The following is a 21,957-nucleotide window of genomic DNA, read 5'->3' as shown; positions in this document are numbered from 1 at the left end:
GGGTAGGAAGATCCTCCATCTTGCAAGTGAACTAGCAACAACAAGAGGAAGTTGTAGGACCGTGTCCATCTAAAAAGGTGTGTCTGTGTAAAGGCAACAAGTCTAGCGATGCCTGCAGCAAGTACCTCAAAGCAGTATGCAGAAAATGTGCACGGAAAGTAGAAGTTGTGTGTGCAAAATGTGTATAGGTTTTTTTATCTTATTAAAGTATTTTTGAAAATGTATAATTGTTGCAGTGTGGATGACTGACTAAAGGTGTTCAATTACAGTGGCGTGCACTGAACCCCACCTACCCCAGCGCTGCTGGGGAAAATAATTTTGTATTTACTTTTTCTTATTGTTCCTTAGAACGTTTCTTTATCAAGTTAAAACAGACTGCAGACCGCTAAGTCAAGGCAAGTACAGTTGTCTCGATAACCTGGTCGCTCTACCGGCAACTGGGGAATCCTAGTCCAGGTCACTCAGGGAGCTGGGTTTCTTTGCCGGTGCGAAAGTGAGCTACCCCAGCGAAATTCAAGTCGCTTGGTTTACGCATACGCTTCAGGCCTCCTTCTCTTGGGGAGGCGGGGTGATAGCTGTTGGCCTCGCTCGAGATTCACAGCGTCTTACGGTGGCGGAGCAGCTAGCTTGGGTACATGCTGGTTGTAACAGCTCTCGAAGTGTACAGCGCCACACACCAGAGGCTAGAAGAAAGAAAAAACAGTATAGCCACTTGCACATAGTCTTGCTAATAAAAATAGCCATTTTATGAAATCAACTGTAATAAAAGTATTTATTTTATTTGTGGATTTCGGCATATATGAAGTTTCTGGAAGCGATTCATTGATGGCGCGTGTTGAGTATGTTTTTCTATGCACACAGAAAAATATTTAGGATGCCCAGGTGAAGTTTTCACGAGTTCTGTGGCATTCTCTGTGATTATAAAAGTAGTATACGTCATGAGAAATATTTTCCCTCATTTGTCGTTGCTGTACCTACGCTCAGTAAGCGAGGAAAAGTGTAAAACTTCGAAGACAGTCAAATACCTGCTAAATTTGGCTCATTGCGTTTAGGGCAGGTTTTTTAAAATACCAATATAATGGTCCATTATATTGGTATTATAAATTTACTCATTCAGGACAAATATTTTAAGTTCTCTATGGGAATCAACATCTATATCATAGGTTTTTTAAGTTAAAAAGCAAAATGTTAGCCCCAGTATATTTCTGTGAAAATAATGACTGTACTATTACGAAGTGTCAGCAGATGAAACTGTAAGTACATTGTTTAAAATCTGCTGTAGTTTAGCGTATGATTATACCGTCACTGCCATGAATACAAATTTTGAAACGTGTGAATATGTGGTTGAAAATATTATTCAAGTGAGTTATAATTTCATAACTTCTTTAATACCTAAATTACCCTATTTATTTATTTATTTATTTATTTATTTATTTATTTATTTATTTATTTATTTATTTATTTATTTATTTATTTATATATAATTCACTGGGGCCATCAAGGACCACGTTAAATCTTGTTGCATTTGACACTGAACTTGGCCTTCTTTAGAGCCCAAATTTCCCTCATTCTTTGTGAGTGGGCCTGCTTACGCTCCTCTGTCCAAGGGGCACCGTGTCTTCTCTTCGGTTGCTCGTCTCGGTTTAGCCCGTTCGTCAATATTTTCTTGCGGAAGAGATCTCTGTTAAGGGCGTCTTCAGCTGAGATATGTAGCATTTGCAGGTCGTCTTTGGTATTTCTAAACCAGGGAATTGTGGTTTTGGGGTTTGAATCAAAAAAGTGAAAGATTTCTTTAGTTAACTTTCTTCCGTCCATTCTTTTCAGATGACCGTAAAATCGTGCCCGTCTTTTTCTGATTGTGTCGGTAATTTTCTCTGTTTTGCTGTAGACTTCCTTGTTGGATCTCTTTTGATGGATTCCATTTCTGTACTTTGATCCCAAGATTCCTCTCATAATTTTGCGTTCTCTTTTCTCCAGTTCTTCAAGGAGTCCTTTGTTGGCATTTAGAGACAGGGTTTCGGCTGCATATAGAACTACTGGCTTCAGAACTGTTTCATAGTGACGAATCTTGGTGTTTTGGGAAAGGCATTTTTTGTTGTAGATTGTGCGGGATGTTTGGTAGGCTATTTCCAGTTTGCGTACTCGCTCCTGAAGTGCTTCTTTGTCCAGTCCATTTTTCATGATGATCTCACCCAGGTATTTGAATTTGTCTACTCGGGTGATGTCCCCGTATTTTGTATGGAGTTTTGGTGGAGCCTCTTTGATGTTAGTCATTACTTCTGTTTTCTCAAACGATATCTGCAAACCAGTTTGTTCGGCAATTTCCTTTAAAATTTCAACTTGAGCTCTAGCGGTTTCTATGTCGTTTGAGAGAACAGCAATATCATCGGCAAATGCTAAGCAGTCTGTTGCGATCCCCTTGGATTTGGTTCCTATTCTCAATGGACTGTAGTTGGTTTCCTGTGATCTCACCCGCCAGATTCTGATGATCTTTTCAAGAACACAGTTGAAGAGTATCGGGGATAGCCCATCACCTTGTCGGACTCCTGTTTTGATGTCAAAGGAATGCGAGAGACATCCGTGGAACTTCACCTTGGATTTTGTATCGGTCAGGGTGGCTCTAATTAATGCCAGCAGTTTCAAATCAACTTCAAATTCATTTAAGATGTTTAGCAGGACTTCCCGGTCAATGGAGTCGTACTCTTTCTTAAAGTCCACAAAGACGGACACATACTGCTTGGACCTTAGTGTACAATATCTGATGATCGTTTTGAGATTTTGGATCTGTTCAGCTGTTGAGTGACCTTTTCTGAACCCTCCTTGGTATTCACCTATTTGATGTTCGACTTGTGCTTCCAAACGCTCCAGGATGGCAAGTGATAGAATTTTGTAAGTCACGGGTAACAAAGATATTCCTCTGTAGTTGTTGATGTTCTTCATGCTTTCTTTCTTTCTTTCTTTCTTTAAACCAAGTGTTTTTTGTTTTACTATTCCAAAAGGAATAAAAAAGCTGTTTGAGGAGTCTAAAATTTGGCAAACGGTAGGTGTGTCCAAAAAGTGCAATCCTCAGTTTTCTCATTGTGTCAATTCATTCACTTTCCTTGTAAATTACTGGATTGGGTAAAAGTCTCTACTGGCCATCAACCTAATGTTTTTATTAATAAATGTCCAGAGAATTTTTATACCCATTTTCTGCAGTTTGTCTGTTGTTGCTTGGATATTTAGTTTGAATAATGTTTCACTTGCATACATTGATGACGGAGTTATAATGGCGAAATTTAGCATTAACTGAAAGAGACTGGTTTTTTTTTTTTTTTTGTAACTCGGCTATGTAATTTGCTGTGCTCGTCTCAATTTTTTGAGTTCTGTTATCTATGGATAATTCATTAGCATTCCAGGTGACAATTTCACCAAGATATTTAAATTTATTTACAACTTTAATTTTCTGAGTATTATTTACTATAATATGTGGAGTGTCAACATTAAAGGATGGCAGCATTTTCTTTCCCTTAAAAAATATTTTCAACCCAACCTTCGCTGCTAATCTTCCTAGTTACTCTACTTGAAATTTTGTTTCTTCCGTACTATTTGCTAATAGCGCCAGATCATCAGCAAATGCAAGACAATTTAGTTGAATATTTCTTCCAATCTTAACAGTCGGAGGACATACATTACTCCATTCACGCATAATTTTTTCCAGCACACAATTAAACATCAATGGGTATAATCCATCTCCCTGTCGAAGACCAGTATGAATTTCAAATGGTTCAGAGATTTCATTTCTGAACCTAATTTTAGACTTTGTGTTTTTCAGAGTGACCACAGTAAGCTACACAAGTTTCCAATGTAGACCAAATTCAGTAAGGATAGGTAATAATGATTCACGATGGATAGTATCATATGCCTTTTGAAACTCAACAAAAGTGATCACTAAATTTTTGCTCCTGATGCAGTGTTTTATGATCCATTTGAGGCTGATAATTTGATCTGGAAGACTTCATCCTAGACGAAAACCACCCTGATTTTCACCCAGTTCACTATCAAGCTGGTCATGGATTCTAGAATAGAGGATCTTAGAGAAAATTTTATAAGTGATGCCTAGCTAAGAAATTCTCCGATAGTTACTAGGATCTGATATATCACCTTTTTTATGGATTGGGTGTATAATTGCAGCATTCCATTCTTCAGGCAATTTTCCTGTATTCCAAATGTCAATGAGATGTTTATGTAGATTCTGAATAGTCTGTATATTTGCATTCTTCCAGAGTTCTGCTAGTAGTTGATTTTCTCCTGCTGCTTTAAAATTTTTCAGTGAATCAATAGTTGCACTTACTTCAGTGTAAACAGGTGGTATGACCTTTTCCAAAGGTGTTTTATTTTTTGGAAATACATCAGATTCAGAATATTTTTCAGGTTCATCACTATTAAGTAATGTTTTGAAGTATTCAGCCAAAATTGTTGCAGCTGGGGTAACGAACGTGTTCACCGCACGCCACTGTTGAATTGGTTAATTTTGTGAAAATTCGTTAGAGAAACAGAAACACGTTGCAATTGTTTGTAATTATGTATGTGTCCATCAATAATATAAAAGGTCCATACACTAAAGTCAGGTCTTCATGTGAAAAATAAATTTGTGGAAACACAGTAGAAGAAAATACATCTCTTATGAGTTCATATTTGAATATTTCCAAACATTTCTTATGATAGGTCAAAATGACCCTTTACCGCTGTTCTGGTGTTGTCAGATCATAATAGTGTGTCCTTTGTGCTATTCTTCCGGTGAAAAAATGATGAGATGATATTTGTCTTCAGACTACTTCAGTCAGGTTTCCATTCTTCAACAAGTTATGTGGTTAATTTGGGTATATTTTCATCATCGCAGTAAATTTTCTGAAATTTTGCACGCATTTTAAATTTTTCAATATTTTTTGCCTATGGCCATGAATTACCACCACCCATGAAGGGTTAAAGAGACATGCTTATGAAGAAAAAATATATTTGTCAACATTGGAAATTTACGTTTGTTTAAAAATTTTATACTAGCATATATCCTCATTTTCACAAATGTGGCTACAAGATCACTACTTAAATTAGGATCACTTCCACATATTAAATAAACTAGGTTCTGTATTATTCGCCCTTTAGATCCCTTTCAAAATCGCTATCAGAAAAATGCCTACTTCTTTGGATCCACTTCCTTAGTTCCTCATTTTTCGGGAAACTGAAGTATTTGATATGACTTTTGGAGGGATCATTCCTGGTTTTCACCCAGCTGTTATTGCACACAGCAACCATACACCATGTATCAGGCATGTTTAATGCAACCTGAGACAAATCAAGTCAAGAGCAACCGTACACCACGTACCAGGCATGTTTAATGCAACCTGAGACAAATCAACTCAAGAGCAATCGTACACCACGTACCAGGCATGTTTAATGCAACCTGAGACAAATCAAGTCAAGAGCAACCATACACCACGTACCAGGCATGTTTAATGCAACCTGAGACAAATCAACTCAAGTCAAACACAACATAACACTGGTATAAGAAAGCAGCTATTCACCATAGAAAGCACCATGAAACTATAAAATCAAAACTGCTAATCACTTGCACATATTAAAGAAACTCACACACTACTTCCATACAGTAATACTGCACAGACTTTTAACGAGACTGGCGCTCAAGGTTACTGGCTGACGTCATAACCGAGCGTAGCCGAAGCCCTCCGAACGCAGAAACCCCTGTTCTGGGCAACCTGTTATATACTAACCTTGAGCGTGATCTAGTGAACCTGTTAATAGGGACGAAAGGATGAGTTTGTTACTTTTTTACTGTGTGGTTTGCACGCTGTTAATATTGTTTCTCTGCATAATTTCATTAGAGTTGTAGCCCATGTGTTTTTTCTTGCGGTTCTGTGCTTTTCCCCCTGTCGAAGCCGTATGTATGTTAATAATGTATGAGACATATTGATCTGTTTTGTACGTGGCAGGCAGTTTCGCGTATCTCAGTGCATTTGTGTTCATTCTTAGTTCATTAAAATAATGACTTGAATGTATTTCAGAGAGTTGTCTTGGTGACAATTTCTGGTATTTTCTATTCACATTATGGCCACAAAATCTATAAAATTGAATTTCCTTTCATTTTGCAATTTTATAAAGGAAACTGTTATTGCATTTTTTCCGTGTTCGTAAAATTTTCTAGTAACCATTTCTATGTTTTCTTAGTTTAAGATTTTAAATTCAATCGCCAGTTCGTATTGTAACTGTAGATATGTGTGCCTTCAATCTTGTCTTTTTTTCCCTGAGACCGTGGCGCAAAAAACGTGATCGAATCCATGAATTAAGATATATTCCTATTTTGATTTCTAATAGTGGGCATTATTATTATTATTATTATTATTATTCATACATACATACATACATTATCATAGTAGACTGTTATGCCTTTCAGCGTTCAGTCTGCAAACCTCTGTGAATTTACTAAACGTCGCCACAATCCTCAATTTGCAACTAGTGTTGTGGCCTCATTTAGTTCTATACTTCTTATCTTTAAATCGTTTGAAACTGAGTCTAACCATCGTCGTCTTGGTCTACCTCTACTTCTCTTACCCTCTATAACGGAGTCCATTATTCTCCTAGGTAACCTATCCTTCTCCAATCGCCTCACATGACCCACCACCGAAGCCGCTTTATGCGTACAGCTTCATCCATCGAGTTCATTCCTAAATTAGCCTTTATATCCTCATTCCGAGTACCCTCCTGCCATTGTTCCCACCTGTTTGTACCAGCAATCGTTCTTGCTACTTTCATGTCTGTTACTTCTAACTTATGAATAAGATATCCTGAGTCGGCCCAGCTTTCGCTCCCGTAAAGCAAAGTTGGTCTGAAAACAGACCGATGTAAAGATAGTTTCGTCTGGGAGCTGACTTCCTTCTTACAGAATACTGCTGATCGCAACTGCGAGCTCACTGCATTAGCTTTATGACCCCTTGATTCAATCTCACTATATTACCATCCTGGAAGAACACACAACCTAAATACTTGAAATTATCGACCTGTTCTAGCTTTGTATCACCAATCCGACATTCAATTCTGTTGAATTTCTTACCTACTGACATCAATTTAGTCTTCGAGAGGCTAATTTTCATACCATACTCATTGCACCTATTTTCAAATTCTAAGATATTAGACTGCAGGCTTTCGGCACAGTCTGCCATTAAGACCAAGTCGTCAGCATAGGCCAGACTGCTTACTACATTTCCACCTAACTGAATCCCTCCCTGCCATTTTATACCTTTCAGCAGATGATCCGTGTAAACTATGAACATCAAATGTGAAAGATTACAGCCTTGTCTAACCCCTGTAAGTACCCTGAACCAAGAACTCATTCTGCCATCGATTCTCACTGAAGCCCAATTGTCAACATAAATGCCTTTGATTGATTTTAACAATCTACCTCTAATTCCATAGCCCCCAGTATAGCGAACATCTTTTCCCTCGGTACACTGTCATATGCTTTCTCTAGGTCTACGAAACATAAACACAACTGCCTATTCCTTTCGTAGCATTTTTCAATTACCTGGCGCATACTGAAAATCTGATTCTGACAGCCTCTCTGTGGTCTGAACCCACACTGGTTTTCATCGAACTTCCTCTCAACGACTCATCGCACCCTCCCTTCCAAGATGCCAGTGAATACTTTGCCTGGTATACTAATCAATGAGATACCTCGATAGTTGTTGCAATCCTTCCTGTTCCCTTGCTTATAGATAGGTGCAATTACTGCTTTTGTCCAATCTGAAGGTACCTTACCAACACTCCGCGCTAATTTTACTACTCTATGAAGCCATTTCGTCCCTGCCTTCCCACTATACTTCACCATTTCAGGTCTAATTTCATCTATTCCTGCTGCTTTATGACAAGGGAGTTTAAGACAAGTTATGATGAAATTTTACAATACCCCTGAATTTGAAGCAGTTCGAAAAACGTTATTTGGCAGCAGAATGGTGCTCAACCACACTATAGATTAAATGTGTATGAATTTTTGAATGACTGTTTTAAATAGTGAATAGGAAGGTAGGGTAAAATCAATTGGCTGCCAGGATCACTGAACCTCATGCTGTTTTTTTTTTTATATATACAAGGCTGTAATCTTTCACCTTTGTTGTTCATAGTTTACATGGATCATCTACTGAAAGGTATAAAATGGCAGGGAGGGATTCAGTTAGGTGGAAATGTAGTAAGCAGTTTGGCCTATGCTGACGACTTGGTCTTAATGGCAGATTGTGCCGAAAACCTGCGGTCTAATATCTTGGAACTTGAAAATAGGTGCAATGAGTATGGCATGAAAATTAGCCTCTCAAAGACTAAATTGATGTCAGTAGGTAAGAAATTCAACAGAATTGAATGTCAGATTGGTGATACAAAGCTAGAACAGGTCGATAATTTCAAGTATTTAGGTTGTGTGTTCTCCCAGGATGGCAATATAGTAAGTGAGATTGAATCAAGGTGTAGTAAAGCTAATGCAGTGAGCTCGCAGTTGCGATCAACAGTATTCTCTAAGAAGGAGGTCAGCTCCCAGACGAAACTATCTTTACAATGGTCTGTTTTCAGACCAACTTTGCTTTACCGGAGCGAAAGCTGGGTGGACTCAGGATATCTTATTCATAAGTTAGAAGTAACAGATATGAAAGTAGCAAGAATGATTGCTGGTACAAACAGGTGGGAACAATGGCAGGAGGGTACTCAAAATGAGGAGATAAAGGCTAATTTAGGAATGAACTCGATGGATGAAGCTGTACGCATAAACCGGCTTCGGTGGTGGGGTCATGTGAGACGAATGGAGGAGGATAGGTTACCTAGGAGAATAATGGACTCTGTTATGGAGGGTAAGAGAAGTAGAGGTAGACCAAGACGACGATGGTTAGACTCGGTTTCTAACGATTTAAAGATAAGAGGTATAGAACTAAATGAGGCCACAACACTAGTTGCAAATTGAGGATTGTGGCGACGTTTAGTAAATTCTCAGAGGCTTGCAGACTGAACGCTGAAAGGCATAACAGTCTATAATGATAATGTATGTATGTTTTTTTTTTTTTTTTAACTGTGGGAAATATTGAAGGACTAAGTTTTTATTACAGAGCCACTAAACCTACAGTATTTAAAGGATTTGATTGAACAAGAATCCGAAAAGGATTTGTTTGACAGGATGTGTAAATTGTTGATTGAACAGTGACTTAAATCTTTAGATAACAATGGAGGCCACTTTGAACAATCTCTGTAGGACAAAAGTTCTTGTTATATAAACCATTAATGATACACTACACTATGTATTTTCCGTTAACTGGCGTGTGCTGCATCCTGTACAACTTTACAAAACCCTTTCATACTCATATATTACTGCCAGAACCACTTTTCAGAAGTCTTGAATAACAGAAACAAAATTGTTTTACTGAATGTTTTTCAAATCATACTTATTTCTAGGTGTCATGTAGAGCGAACTGAATCTTGTCAGGTTAGTAGCTCATGGGTACACGAAATCAGATATATCCATTATTTCTAAATATTGCTGAGAGTGACAAAAAAATCTCCTGTTGTGTTATGCACAGTTATTTTTGTTCATTGAATAGAGCATTTTATGAATGAAAAGTGTGTCTCTTAAGCAGGATAGCATAATAAATGGAGTTTTACTCTTAATTGTTACCCTAAATTTTCTTGTTAATTTCTACAGGATATGACGTGAAGGTCATGAGCTGTCTGGTTTACAAATGTTTTGTTTATTTGACAGTAAAGTAACATTCTCAAGATCCTATATAAGATAAATGAGCTAGTAATGCAATGGCTGAACACTCGAGGATTCCTGACGTGTACATTGTTGATGTGGACAGCTTCGCTGAGCCCTACTGGCAGAGGATGGTACTGTTAAGTTTAAATGCATATGTGTTGCTTTGACTCTGGGACACAGAGAATACACTGTTTAATATGACAATTTTGTGTGTTCTCCTCCTTGTTTTTTGTTTCACTTCCTGTCCACCTGGTCTGGATCAGAAAATATGTTGTGTTTCTCTTTACAATCCCATTTGTAACCTGAATGAATATTTTTTAGTAGTGGTGGAGTGATCTCGGGTACATTGAATAGGGTTCCTTCAGTGGGCAAACCAGTGCTTTGCAATCCAGTATTTAATTTGGTTGGCTCACGTCCTGAGAGAGCTGATTGCAGGCTCACAGGAGAGCATCAATCCTTACTAAGTACGTTTGGTGTTTTGCCTGTAAATATTAATTCATGAAGTACTAATTGTTTGGTTTGTTTTATTAATCAATAGTTTTTATAATGTTGAGTAAAATGAGATAATTAAAAATGTGCCTCCAGGATTCATTTATGCCCCAATCTGTGTAATATGATGAGCTGATTTTCAACAAATCCTAAAGGCTTATTGTAAAATGTACTGGTTATGATCCCCCATTTAATAGTACAGAATTATGTACATTTTATTTTCCCTTGGTCCTCTGCACATAAAATTAAGAAATGATTGATTATATCAACACCTTTTGGCAATAAAAGTAACGAGACAGTACTCCTTGTGCTTATCTTATTTGTCTCCTGTTTAACCTCACTTCCTGTGTTTGAGAATGAAGCTACCATTTATATCCAAAACTTTGGCACCAGTGTGGTGAGATTTTGAAGAAGATCAGTGTTTAGTCATGCTCCGTGTCAGTTAATGATAGCAGTATGTTTCGTACACATATGGGTACAGTAAGGTGGAATAACAAATCTCAAAGTGTAGCATTGAAGATCAGCAGAAAAAAAAAAAAAGATGTAGTGGCATTCCAAAAGCTGTAGCTACTATTTTCATGTTGGCAACTGATGACAGTATGCACATCTTCTAATTTGCAATGAGGTGAAGGGGCTGATGTTGCATATCCATATTGTAATTTAGAAAGGGTGACCAACTTATTTGCATGTCAACCTGGGACAACGGTCTGCGAATACCTCTCAGAACATCAATCAGAACAACAACAACAACAATACCTGCAAAAAATGTAATTCTAATCTACAGTATTTTAAATGATATTGCTTCATATTATTTTAAATTTAATTTTTTATCATGGACCAGATGTTAGATTAAGATTCGTCCATTGGGACACATCATATTCTTCTTCAGATGCCGTCTTCATACGGAGGTTGGCGATCCAAGTAGCCAGCTCTCATCTTGACAATGCAACATGAAAAAAGCTTCTTCTGATGTATATCTGTGCCATCTTTGAATGCCCTTTAACCATGAATTTCTCCGTCTCCCAGTGGACCGTTTCCCTTCTATCTTTCCTTCAATAATTGGCTGTAATAATTGATACAGCTCGCCCCTCATAACATGCCCTAAGTGTTGTGTTTTCATTTGTTTTATAATAAGTAACAGTTCTTTTTGCTTTTTCATCTGATGAAGGACCTTGACATTTGAAATTTTCAATATCTAAGGTATGCGCAAGAGACGATGATACAGATACATTTCAAATTCATCTAAATGTTCTTCAGTGCTTGGATCCAGGGTCCAGCTTTCTCATCCATATAGGATAATAGGGAATATGTTGCAGCGGATCATGCGGATTTGTATCTGCAGACTGACGTCTGACCTTCATGGTAATTAATTGTTTCCTGGTCTGCTCAGTTTTGTTTGGAATCACATTGGTCGTTCAGTATTTGAAGGAGGACACTTGCTCTACGATATCACTTGCTCGTATTGACTGTTTAGAAAACACCATCATTTTTGTTTTGGAAGGTTTAACATATAGGCCAAATTCTTCACTCTGCTGAACTAAGCGATTTATCATGCACAGAAAGGTGACTAAATCATCTGCTGTGACAACATTGTCATCGGCATACCGGATGTTTTTAATAACTTCCCCATTTATCTTGATCCCACCATATTCTGTCAGTATTTCCTTAAAAATTACCTCAGAATAAATGTTAAACAAAAGAGGTGACAATACACAACCCAGATGAACACCTTTTCTGATAGAAGCTGTTTCTGAAGTTCCTTGCTCAGTTTTGACATCTGCAGTTTGATTCCAGTACAGGTTACTGATTTTATGTAGATCATTATGGTCAATACCAATTGATCTTAGAATCTCCATCAACTTCTCATGCCTGACACAATCAAATGCTTTTTTGTAATCTGTGAAACAAGCATAGACATTAACATTCATATCCCGGCATCTCTGCATCAGTACATTTAAGGAGAAGAGTACATGTACCAACACCATTTCAGAAACCAAACTGATTATGTTCCGTGTGAGATTCACATATCTTATATATTTGAGTGTGAATGATTCGCAAGAATACTTTAAGAACATCAGACATCAAACTAATCATACAATAGACACTGAATTGAGAAAAGTTGGACTTCTTCGGAAGTGGCATAAATGTTGATTTCAGCCAATCAGACTGTATCTGTACTGAGATGTACACTGACTGACAGAGCAAATGCAACACCAAGAAGGAGTGGTTCGAAAGGGATGAAAGTTGGGAAAAAAACAGAGACGGCACGGACGAATAATTGATGTTTATTTCAAACTGATATGCAGGTTACACAATGCGCACGGCATCGACTCAGTAGGATGTAGGACCACCGCGAGCGGCGATGCACGCAGAAACACGTCGAGGTACAGAGTCAATAAGAGTGCGGATGGTGTCCTGAGGGATGGTTCTCCATTCTCTGTCAACCATTTGCCACAGTTGGTCGTCCGTACGAGGCTGGGGCAGAGTTTGCAAACGGCGTCCAATGAGATCCCACACGTGTTCGATTGGTGAGAGATCCGGAGAGTACGCTGGCCACGGAAACATCTGTACACCTCGTAGAGCCTGTTGGGAGATGCGAGCAGTGTGTGGGCGGGCTTTATCCTGCTGAAACAGAGCATTGGGCAGCCCCTGAAGGTACGGGAGTGCCACCGGCCGCAGTACATGCTGCACGTAGCGGAGGGCATTTAACGTGCCTTGAATACGCACTAGAGGTGACGTGGAATCATACGCAATAGCGCCCCAAACCATGATGCCGCGTTGTTTAGCGGTAGGGCGCTCCACAGTTACTGCCGGATTTGACCTTTCTCCACGCCGACGCCACACTCGTCTGCGGTGACTATCACTGATAGAACAGAAGCGTGACTCATCGGAGAACACGACGTTCCGCCATTCCCTCATCCAAGTCGCTCTAGCCCGGCACCATGCCAGGCGTGCACGTCTATGCTGTGGAGTCAATGGTAGTCTTCTGAGCGGACGCCGGGAGTGCAAGCCTCCTTCAACCAATCGACGGGAAATTGTTCTGGTCGATATTGGAACAGCCAGGGTGTCTTGCACATGCTGAAGAATGGCGGTTGACGTGGCGTGCGGGGCTGCCACCGCTTGGCGGCGGATGCGCCGATCCTCGCTTGCTGACGTCACTCGGGCTGCGCCTGGACCCCTCGCACGTGCCACATGTCCCTGTGCCAACCATCTTCGCCACAGGCGCTGCACCGTGGACACATCCCTATGGGTATCGGCTGCGATTTGACGAAGCGACAAACCTGCCCTTCTCAGCCCGATCACCATACCCCTCGTAAAGTCGTCTGTCTGCTGGAAATGCCTCCGTTGACGGCGGCCTGGCATTCTTAGCTATACACGTGTCCTGTGGCACACGACAACACGTTCTACAATGACTGTCGGCTGAGAAATCACGGTACGAAGTGGGCCATTCGCCAACGCCGTGTCCCATTTATCGTTCGCTACGTGCGCAGCACAGCGGCGCATTTCACATCATGAGCATACCTCAGTGACGTCAGTCTACCCTGCAATTGGCATAAAGTTCTGACCACTCCTTCTTGGTGTTGCATTTGCTCTGTCAGTCATTGTATATTCTGTTGAATAACGATCTCAGGTTATCAAGACTGGTGGAATCCCGTTCTCTCATTAATTTGAGAACTTCAGCATACACTCCATCTGAACCCATGGCTTTCCCATTCTAATACAAGAGTACCTAATTTTATTCAGTCAAACACAGAGTGTGAGGGCACTGACTGCTTGCCAACTTCATCACATGAGAACCTCAGTATGGCGTTGTATCTGTTAATAGTTTACTCCATGTGACAATAATCATTTAGAAAATTTAAAATCAGGACTTCTGGTAACCCTGTGAAAGGTTGATTGGGACATGGGACTATTGCAGGTAAAATGATTTAGAGCATGACAAGTTCATCAGAGTTACAATTTGGCTGTTACTGCTTGTCCATCTCTTTGACTTTATAGGGTGGACCAAGAAAGTTTTAGGAGTATGTGGCACATACAGCCCAACCTGTCAAATGAGCCAGAGAGATTGCTAGAGTGAATAGGATGAACACAATAACAGAAAGAGAAGACGAGGACAAACACAAAAGAACAGGAACAGTGGGATTCTCCTCATCAGTCCCCTGACAAACAGCTTCCCAGCTTCAAAACTCTTTGTCTTGATGTGGAAAGTGTCAGATAAGAAGGAAACTGGATACACAAAGGAAAAGGGAAATAACACAAAATTAAATACACCTGGATTAAAACAAGGAACACAGGACAAACATAGAAGGAAAAACGGATTTCAAAGGGTCAGTAAATCAGTCAGTCACCATCGATTTGCATTTATTGCTGTCGCTAACGTGGCAGATTCCCTATCAGTTGTTTACCTAGTCTTTTCTCAGATAATTTCAAAAAGTTGGAAATTTATCAAACATCTCCTTAGTAAATTATTCCAATCCCCAATTCTGCTTGCTGTAAACAAATATTTACACATATTTGTCTTCTTGAATTCCAACTTTATCTTTTTGTGATCTTTCCTACTTTTAAAAACTCCACTCAAGATTATTTATCTACTAATGTCATTCCACAACATCTCTCTGCTGACAGCATGGAACATACTGCTTGTATGTTGGGTATTCAGCCCGAAGGCTGGTTTGATCCTCTGCAGCTCCGCCAACAGCTGTCATAAATAGCCTAGGCGTCGCTGAAGAGGCGTACTAGGGAAATGAGGAGTGAGGTAGTTTCCCGTTGCTTTCCTCACCGAGCCAGCCGTTGCTATTACACATCAGTCTGCCAAGCCCACTGAAATGCATGCACCAACCGACCCTATGAGCAATATTTTCACAGCATTCATAACAGGGACTGGCTGCATTAGGAATGGTATTACTAGTATCACTCATACCTCGGTCACTTTCATATTGTCAAAGCCAAGTATGAGACTGAGACAGGTCAATGAAAGTAACAAATTTGATATAGCCCATACCAGAAGACATAGTGCACTATAAACACTACATCTCGCCAGCAAAGGCATACATACTGCTTATTGATTTAATATACATACTGCTTATTACAAACTATCCACTTTCTGTCCATATCGATATGACAATCTAAGAATTAAAGAATTATTTAACCACCTGATCGATACCTTTTTTTGCCTTTGGCAATTTTATAAAAACATTAGTAGTACATGTTTCGACTACATGATACAGGAATTGATTATTTTAACCATTTTGGTTAATCCTGTCCTTATTGACTTATGGTCAGTTTCTGTAGAACACTTTCCCGCCTTGTCAATACTTTACATATTTTATTATCCTTAATTACCGTACATATTTCGAGAGCTAACTCCTCTCTTTTTCAGCAGTGCCAAAACATCAAAACTAAATCTTTGGACTTGATACATCTGTACAGATATACTTATCAACAGAACAATTATATATAAATCTTGAAATTGTTAAAAAAGTTCTTTGTGTTTCAACTTTACTTACTACGTTATAGACAAAGATATAAAATTTACAATGGAGTCAGAGGAGGGAGGATTGCTGAACTACTTAGACATCAAAATAACAAGAATTGGTAGGAAATTAAGAGTACCAGGTTTTTGGAAACGAAACGACCACTAGCACTATTATTAGGAAGGACTCAACCATCCAGGGCAGTAGCAGAAGCAACATTTTACAATATGATCAGTAGGGCCCTTAAATTCTCCTTAAAAAGACAAGATTTTGAAATAGAGGTGAATACTATATATTAGATCGCGAAGAGAAATGGATATATACTACGAAGAAATATGTGGATAAAATAAAGAGCAAGGTAATAAATAAACAAAGATCAACTTTGGAAAAAGAAAGGAAGAATGTAGCGGTAGTAACATTCCACAACATACACTCATACGGAAAAAAAAAGATTTTTAGAAAAAAGGGCATTGACATTGCGTTTATGACAAACAACAATAATAAGAGAATTTTATTCAATTCACATAAGGTTAATAGGTCCAGCAGGTCGATAAATCAGGAGTATATTGCATCAAGTGCCAAAGTTGTGGAAAGAAATATATTGGACAATCAGGCAGGAGTTCGGAGACGAGATACACGGAGCACGTGAAAGCGGTAAGACACAAAAGGTTCTCAGCAATGGGTGAACACATGGAAGAATACAATCATAATTTTATGGAAATAGATAAAGATATGGAAATACTGCACACGACAACGAAAGGAAAATTAATGGACGCTCTAGAGAAAATAAGTATATACACTGACTGACAGAGCAAATGCAACACCAAGAAGGAGTGGTTCAAAAGGGATGAAAGTTGGGGGAAAAAACAGAGACGGCACGGACGAATAATTGATGTTTATTTCAAACCGATATGCAGGTTACACAATGCGCACGGCATCGACTCAGTAGGATGTAGGACCACCGCGAGCGGCGATGCACGCAGAAACACGTCGAGGTACAGAGTCAATAAGAGTGCGGATGGTGTCCCGAGGGATGGTTCTCCATTCTCTGTCAACCATTTGCCACAGTTGGTCGTCCGTACGAGGCTGGGGCAGAGTTTGCAAACGGCGTCCAATGAGATCCCACACGTGTTCGATTGGTGAGAGATCCGGAGAGTACGCTGGCCACGGAAGCATCTGTACACCTCGTAGAGCCTGTTGGGAGATGCGAGCAGTGTGTGGGCGGGCATTATCCTGCTGAAACAGAGCATTGGGCAGCCCCTGAAGGTACGGGAGTGCCACTGGCCGCAGCACATGGTGCACGTAGCGGTGGGCATTTAACGTGCCTTGAATACGCACTAGAGGTGACGTGGAATCATACGCAATAGCGCCCCAAACCATGATGCCGCGTTGTCTAGCGGTAGGGCGCTCCACAGTTACTGCCGGATTTGACCTTTCTCCACGCCGACGCCACACTCGTCTGCGGTGACTATCACTGACAGAACAGAAGTGTGACTCATCGGAGAACACGACGTTTCGCCATTCCCTCATCCAAGTCGCTCTAGCCCGGCACGATGCCAGGCGTGCACGTCTATGCTGTGGAGTCAATGGTAGTCTTCTGAGCGGACGCCGGGAGTGCAGGCCTCCTTCAACCAATCGACGGGAAATTGTTCTGGTCGATATTGGAACAGCCAGTGTGTCTTGCACATGCTGAAGAATGGCGGTTGACGTGGCGTGCGGGGCTGCCACCGCTTGACGGCGGATGCGCCGATCCTCGCGTGCTGACGTCACTCGGGCTGCGCCTGGACCCCTCGCACGTGCCACATGTCCCTGCGCCAACCATCTTCGCCAGAGGCGCTGCACCGTGGACACATCCCTATGGGTATCGGCTGCGATTTGACGAAGCGACCAACCTGCCCTTCTCAGCCCGATCACCATACCCCTCGTAAAGTCGTCTGTCTGCTGGAAATGCCTCCGTTGACGGCGGCCTGGCATTCTTAGCTATACACGTGTCCTGTGGCACACGACAACATGTTCTACAATGACTGTCGGCTGAGAAATCACGGTACGAAGTGGGCCATTCGCCAACGTCGTGTCCCATTTATTGTTCGCTACGTGCGCAGCACGGCAGCGCATTTCACATCATGAGCATACCTCAGTGACGTCAGTCTACCCTGCAATTGGCATAAAGTTCTGACCACTCCTTCTTGGTGTTGCATTTGCTCTGTCAGTCAGTGTATATTGACCAGAGAAGCAATAATGAAAATAATTTAAATGAATTGCTGAATGAAGGAAATGCAATGTACAGATTAGCATACAATCATATAAGAAAGAAGGAGAGAAAGAGAGAGTGGAAGAAATAGTTCCGGTCGTTGACACGCTCCCCCTCCCCTCCCCTACATTGCGTAACCAGCAGCATAATGACATCCAGAAGCTCACCTCGTAAGGTCATTGACAGCAAGCAAAGAGCAAGGACATGTTTGTTTGATTCAGACTAGTGTAATAATATTTTAATTTGTGGATAAATTTGATAACCAGTTGAAACTGAAGAAAGTAAAATAAAATTCACTAATCATCTGAGATGATGTCCTTTTCATAAAAAAATGTAACTAAAGTTGGTTTGTTGGTTGTTTATTTTAAAGGAATCTGATGGTTAGAATGGCTAGCATTGTCGAAGGAGGAAATTCCGATTTATGTGAAAGGTCTCAGAAGTATAGCAAGTTAATCGACAATTATTGGAATAAATAAGGTAATGGAATTGCAGATTAAAAATTTAAATATAATGTTTTTCTTTTTAGGACTTAAGGAAAGGAAAAATTTCAAGAAGAGAATAGGTGTTATTTATTTTATGAACTGAAAATTATTCTATTTTAAAGTGTTTTACTGAATGACAAAGTAAATGTAAATTTGGACATAAAGAAACATTTTATTTCTTTTTTAGATGTAAATAAGGACGTAAGTTTCTAGAGCAGAGCAGATTTTAAATTTTAGCATATAATAACTAATTTAATAGGTTTTATTCATTTTATGATTTGAAATTTTCTATTTTGAAGTTTGTAATAAGTGACATAGTAAGTAAGTAAGTAAAGTTGAACCACAAAGGAATATTGTAACACTTTCAAGATTTATATATAATTGTTCTGTTAATAGCTATATTTGTACAAATGTATGAAGTCCAAAGATTTAATTTTGATGTTTTGGCACTGCTGAAGAAGAGAGGAGTTAACTCTCGAAACATGTACGGTAATTAAGTATAATAAAATATGTAAAGTATTGACAAGGCGGGAAAGTGTTCTATAGAAATTATACATGATACAGGATTACATGATACAAGAACTAGTCAAGATCCAAGGGAATGCAGCACGATATGTTCTGGGTTATTTTTGTCAAAAGAGTTATGTTAGAGGAATGTTGCAAACCTTGGGATGGGAAAGTTGGGAGTGAGGAGATGAGCTGCTCATCTGAGCAGGATGTTGGAAGAACAGCATGAAATTACATTAGTAGATGAAGGAAAGATCATAATGGAAGAGCCTAGCGCAAGAACCAGACAGCTCCAAAATATAAAAATGTTCAGGAGACTCAAAAAACTTCACGAAGTAATTATATGTTGAAAAAGTAAACGTTATCTACATGTACTAACTAAAAGCAGTAGTAACGTACATATTGAAGTGGAAATGATACGGGTTGTGTTAATCTGGCAAACTTCCGCTGCTGTAACTCCTTCACGAGCAAGAAATGTTATAATTATGCGTTGCGCAGTGGAGGGGTGCACCTGTTGCTCCGACATCGTGAGCATTACTGACAAAACGGCAGGAAATATCTAACAGCATGCTCTCCCCACTCTTAATGGGGAGTCAACAGTTTATTCACACGGTGTCCGGACATATCGTACCACGGACATTCCCTACCACTTGATTTTTTACGACATTTCGTACCACCTAGGTCGTTATCTACCTACGAACAGTTTCCCGTAGTCCCCAAATATTTACGCCAGGACAGTTCATACCACTTGATATCAGATTGGAATTCTATTTCCACGCCCAATTAACACGTGTGCCTATCAGATCAGTTGCGCCCGACAGAAGGTTAACATCAGTAGTGGTCACACCGTGCGGAGGCTTCTACGCTGGTAGTGGACAATGGATATACATTCATTAGGATATTGTTTATACTTAGCAATACTTTCCACTCTTTCAAGTGGTCATTAGCTGATACTTTGCAGGTAATCAGCCGGTCCAGTGGTACGAAATGTCCTAGAACCTATTCACACAATCGCTGAAGCTGTCTTGTTTCATGCCTCGGTAAACTATGTTTACTATGGAGAATGCAATAACCAGTATTATTTACCTGGGTTATCATTGTAAGATACTTTATTATACAGCAGACTTACTGTGAGAGTAAATACCGTTACAGTGCAACAAGATTTATATACACCAAGGAAATGACGTTCACAGGAAGTTTATCATTATTCACCACCAACATTATCACTGGGTGCATCATAACTCCAGTTGAAAAACTATCTGGTCGTAGAACCACAAACAGTCAGGTGGAATATATTTCAAAGTCTTTCAAGGTCTTGAAGTGAGTTATGTAGTCCAAAAACATTGTTTGTGTTACATCATGACAATGAACTTGCGACGCACATTCTGCACCAGGGCACAATAATCTTGTGCAAATAAATTCTTTCTCGCTTTAGTTTTCTCCTTCTTGATTACACCAAAGGTCCGGTTGCAGGGGAGGAAGCTGACTCCGGGCTCTAGATACCGGTGTATTATTTCCTCAAATCTCCCAAGTCCTTTAAGTGTATACAGAAAATAAAAATACCGAGGTTCTTATTCTGTGCCGAAAAATAGCTTCTGCAAGAAACGGACAGCTCCAGGAGCTGTCTGGATTCATGCGTCGGCAGAAACTGTTAAAAACAACCCCGAAAGCTCCTTTTACACTCGTACTACGCACCAAACCAGTGGAGCAGTACAGTTATTGCACCAGCAGTTAGAGATTTTTTATGATAGCTCACAGTAAGGTAAGGGTTGTTCTGCCCAAAGGCAGTTCCGAACCTCTGCAGAGGTGTTCCTGAGCCGGAGTTTACGATAGCTCACAGTAAAAAAAGACAAAATCGACCAAAAAGTGGAGCCATCTGGTTCTTGCACCGGGCTCTTCAAAGTCAAAATTCAAAACAAGGAATTGGGGTAAATATACATTTATAGGAGAAAGAATTAGGATTTGTTCTAATTTATCAAGGGAAATGCTCATAAAATGTCTAAGTTCTTTGAAATCATTTAACAATACCATATGGTTGACAAGAGGCATAGGGAAGTTTAAAACAAGCAATTATGATCAATGGAAAATGGTAAATAAAAATATAAACAGCCTATAGGTTGGATTTAAAGCAATTTGTGAGGAGTGGGAAAACAGGTATGTACCTTTGAAAGTGATAAGGACCCACTGTATTATAACAGGGAAATAGAGTTAAGAATGGTTGTAGGAGTAAGGAGAGATTGAAGGAGCTTACTGGGAAATTGAATTTAGTGAAAAAATTGACTGAGGATAACATGATGGCAAACATAATTGGCAGTCATGTGAATTTTAGGGAGCATGAAAGGAGATGTATAGCTTAAAGGCACAAACAGGTATGAGGGAGGACATTCCAGGGATCATTGATGAACAAGGGAAGTGTATATGTGAGGACTTACAGAAGGCAGAAGTATTCAGTCAGCAGATGTAAAGGTATCTTTGACATAAAGAAAGTCCAGATAGAGAAGATTAATATCGGTGAATTACTGAAATTTACCTATGATAATAAAGACATTTACAAAAAGATTCAACCCCGTGTGGGTGGGCGACGCAGAAGAAGAACACACCCACGGTATCCCCCTGCCTGTCATAAGAGGCGACTAAAAAGGGGTGACCAAGGCATGATGGAATTAGAACCGTGAGACTGCTAGTAATTAGTACCATTATGTGAGGAACACCACGGGTCTGGGTATTGCTTGTGATTAGTGCCATCATGTGCATCCCACCGAGGCCAGGGAGTGGATGCTTCTTCCTAGTTCAGAAAATGCTGTGTGCTGCGCTGGAATGTATTGGTTCCCCTGTACGTGGAATGGGTCTGTGTTGCCTATGAGTATTGTAGTACCATTAGGTGAGGAACACGATGAGTCTATGTTATCTGTGATTAGTACTACTATAGGAGGAACACCATGGTTCTGCTTTTCCAGTGATTGGTACCAT

At 39.9% G+C, this 21,957-nt stretch overlaps 1 protein-coding gene across 10 annotated transcripts in view; it reads left to right on the top strand.

Moving 5' to 3' along the window:
- The window catches only part of l(1)G0196 (inositol hexakisphosphate and diphosphoinositol-pentakisphosphate kinase), a 543,939-nt gene that overhangs the window by 45,102 nt on the left and 476,880 nt on the right, over positions 1 to 21,957 (top strand). Inside the window, exon 2 of one of the 10 annotated variants that reach the window (XM_067147821.2) lies at positions 9,788 to 9,915. The exons of the other annotated variants lie outside the window; for them this stretch is intronic. Coding sequence (XP_067003922.1) covers positions 9,838 to 9,915 — 78 coding nt within the window. The 5' untranslated portion in view covers positions 9,788 to 9,837. The remainder of the gene's footprint in view (positions 1 to 9,787; positions 9,916 to 21,957) is intronic. 10 annotated transcript variants of the gene reach the window in all.

Source organism: Anabrus simplex, chromosome 5, assembly GCF_040414725.1.
Source record: "Anabrus simplex isolate iqAnaSimp1 chromosome 5, ASM4041472v1, whole genome shotgun sequence".
Taxonomy (NCBI): Eukaryota; Metazoa; Arthropoda; class Insecta; order Orthoptera; family Tettigoniidae; genus Anabrus; species Anabrus simplex.
The sequence above is the reverse complement of the archived record's forward strand: the minus strand, read 5'-3'. Positions and strand labels throughout refer to the sequence as shown.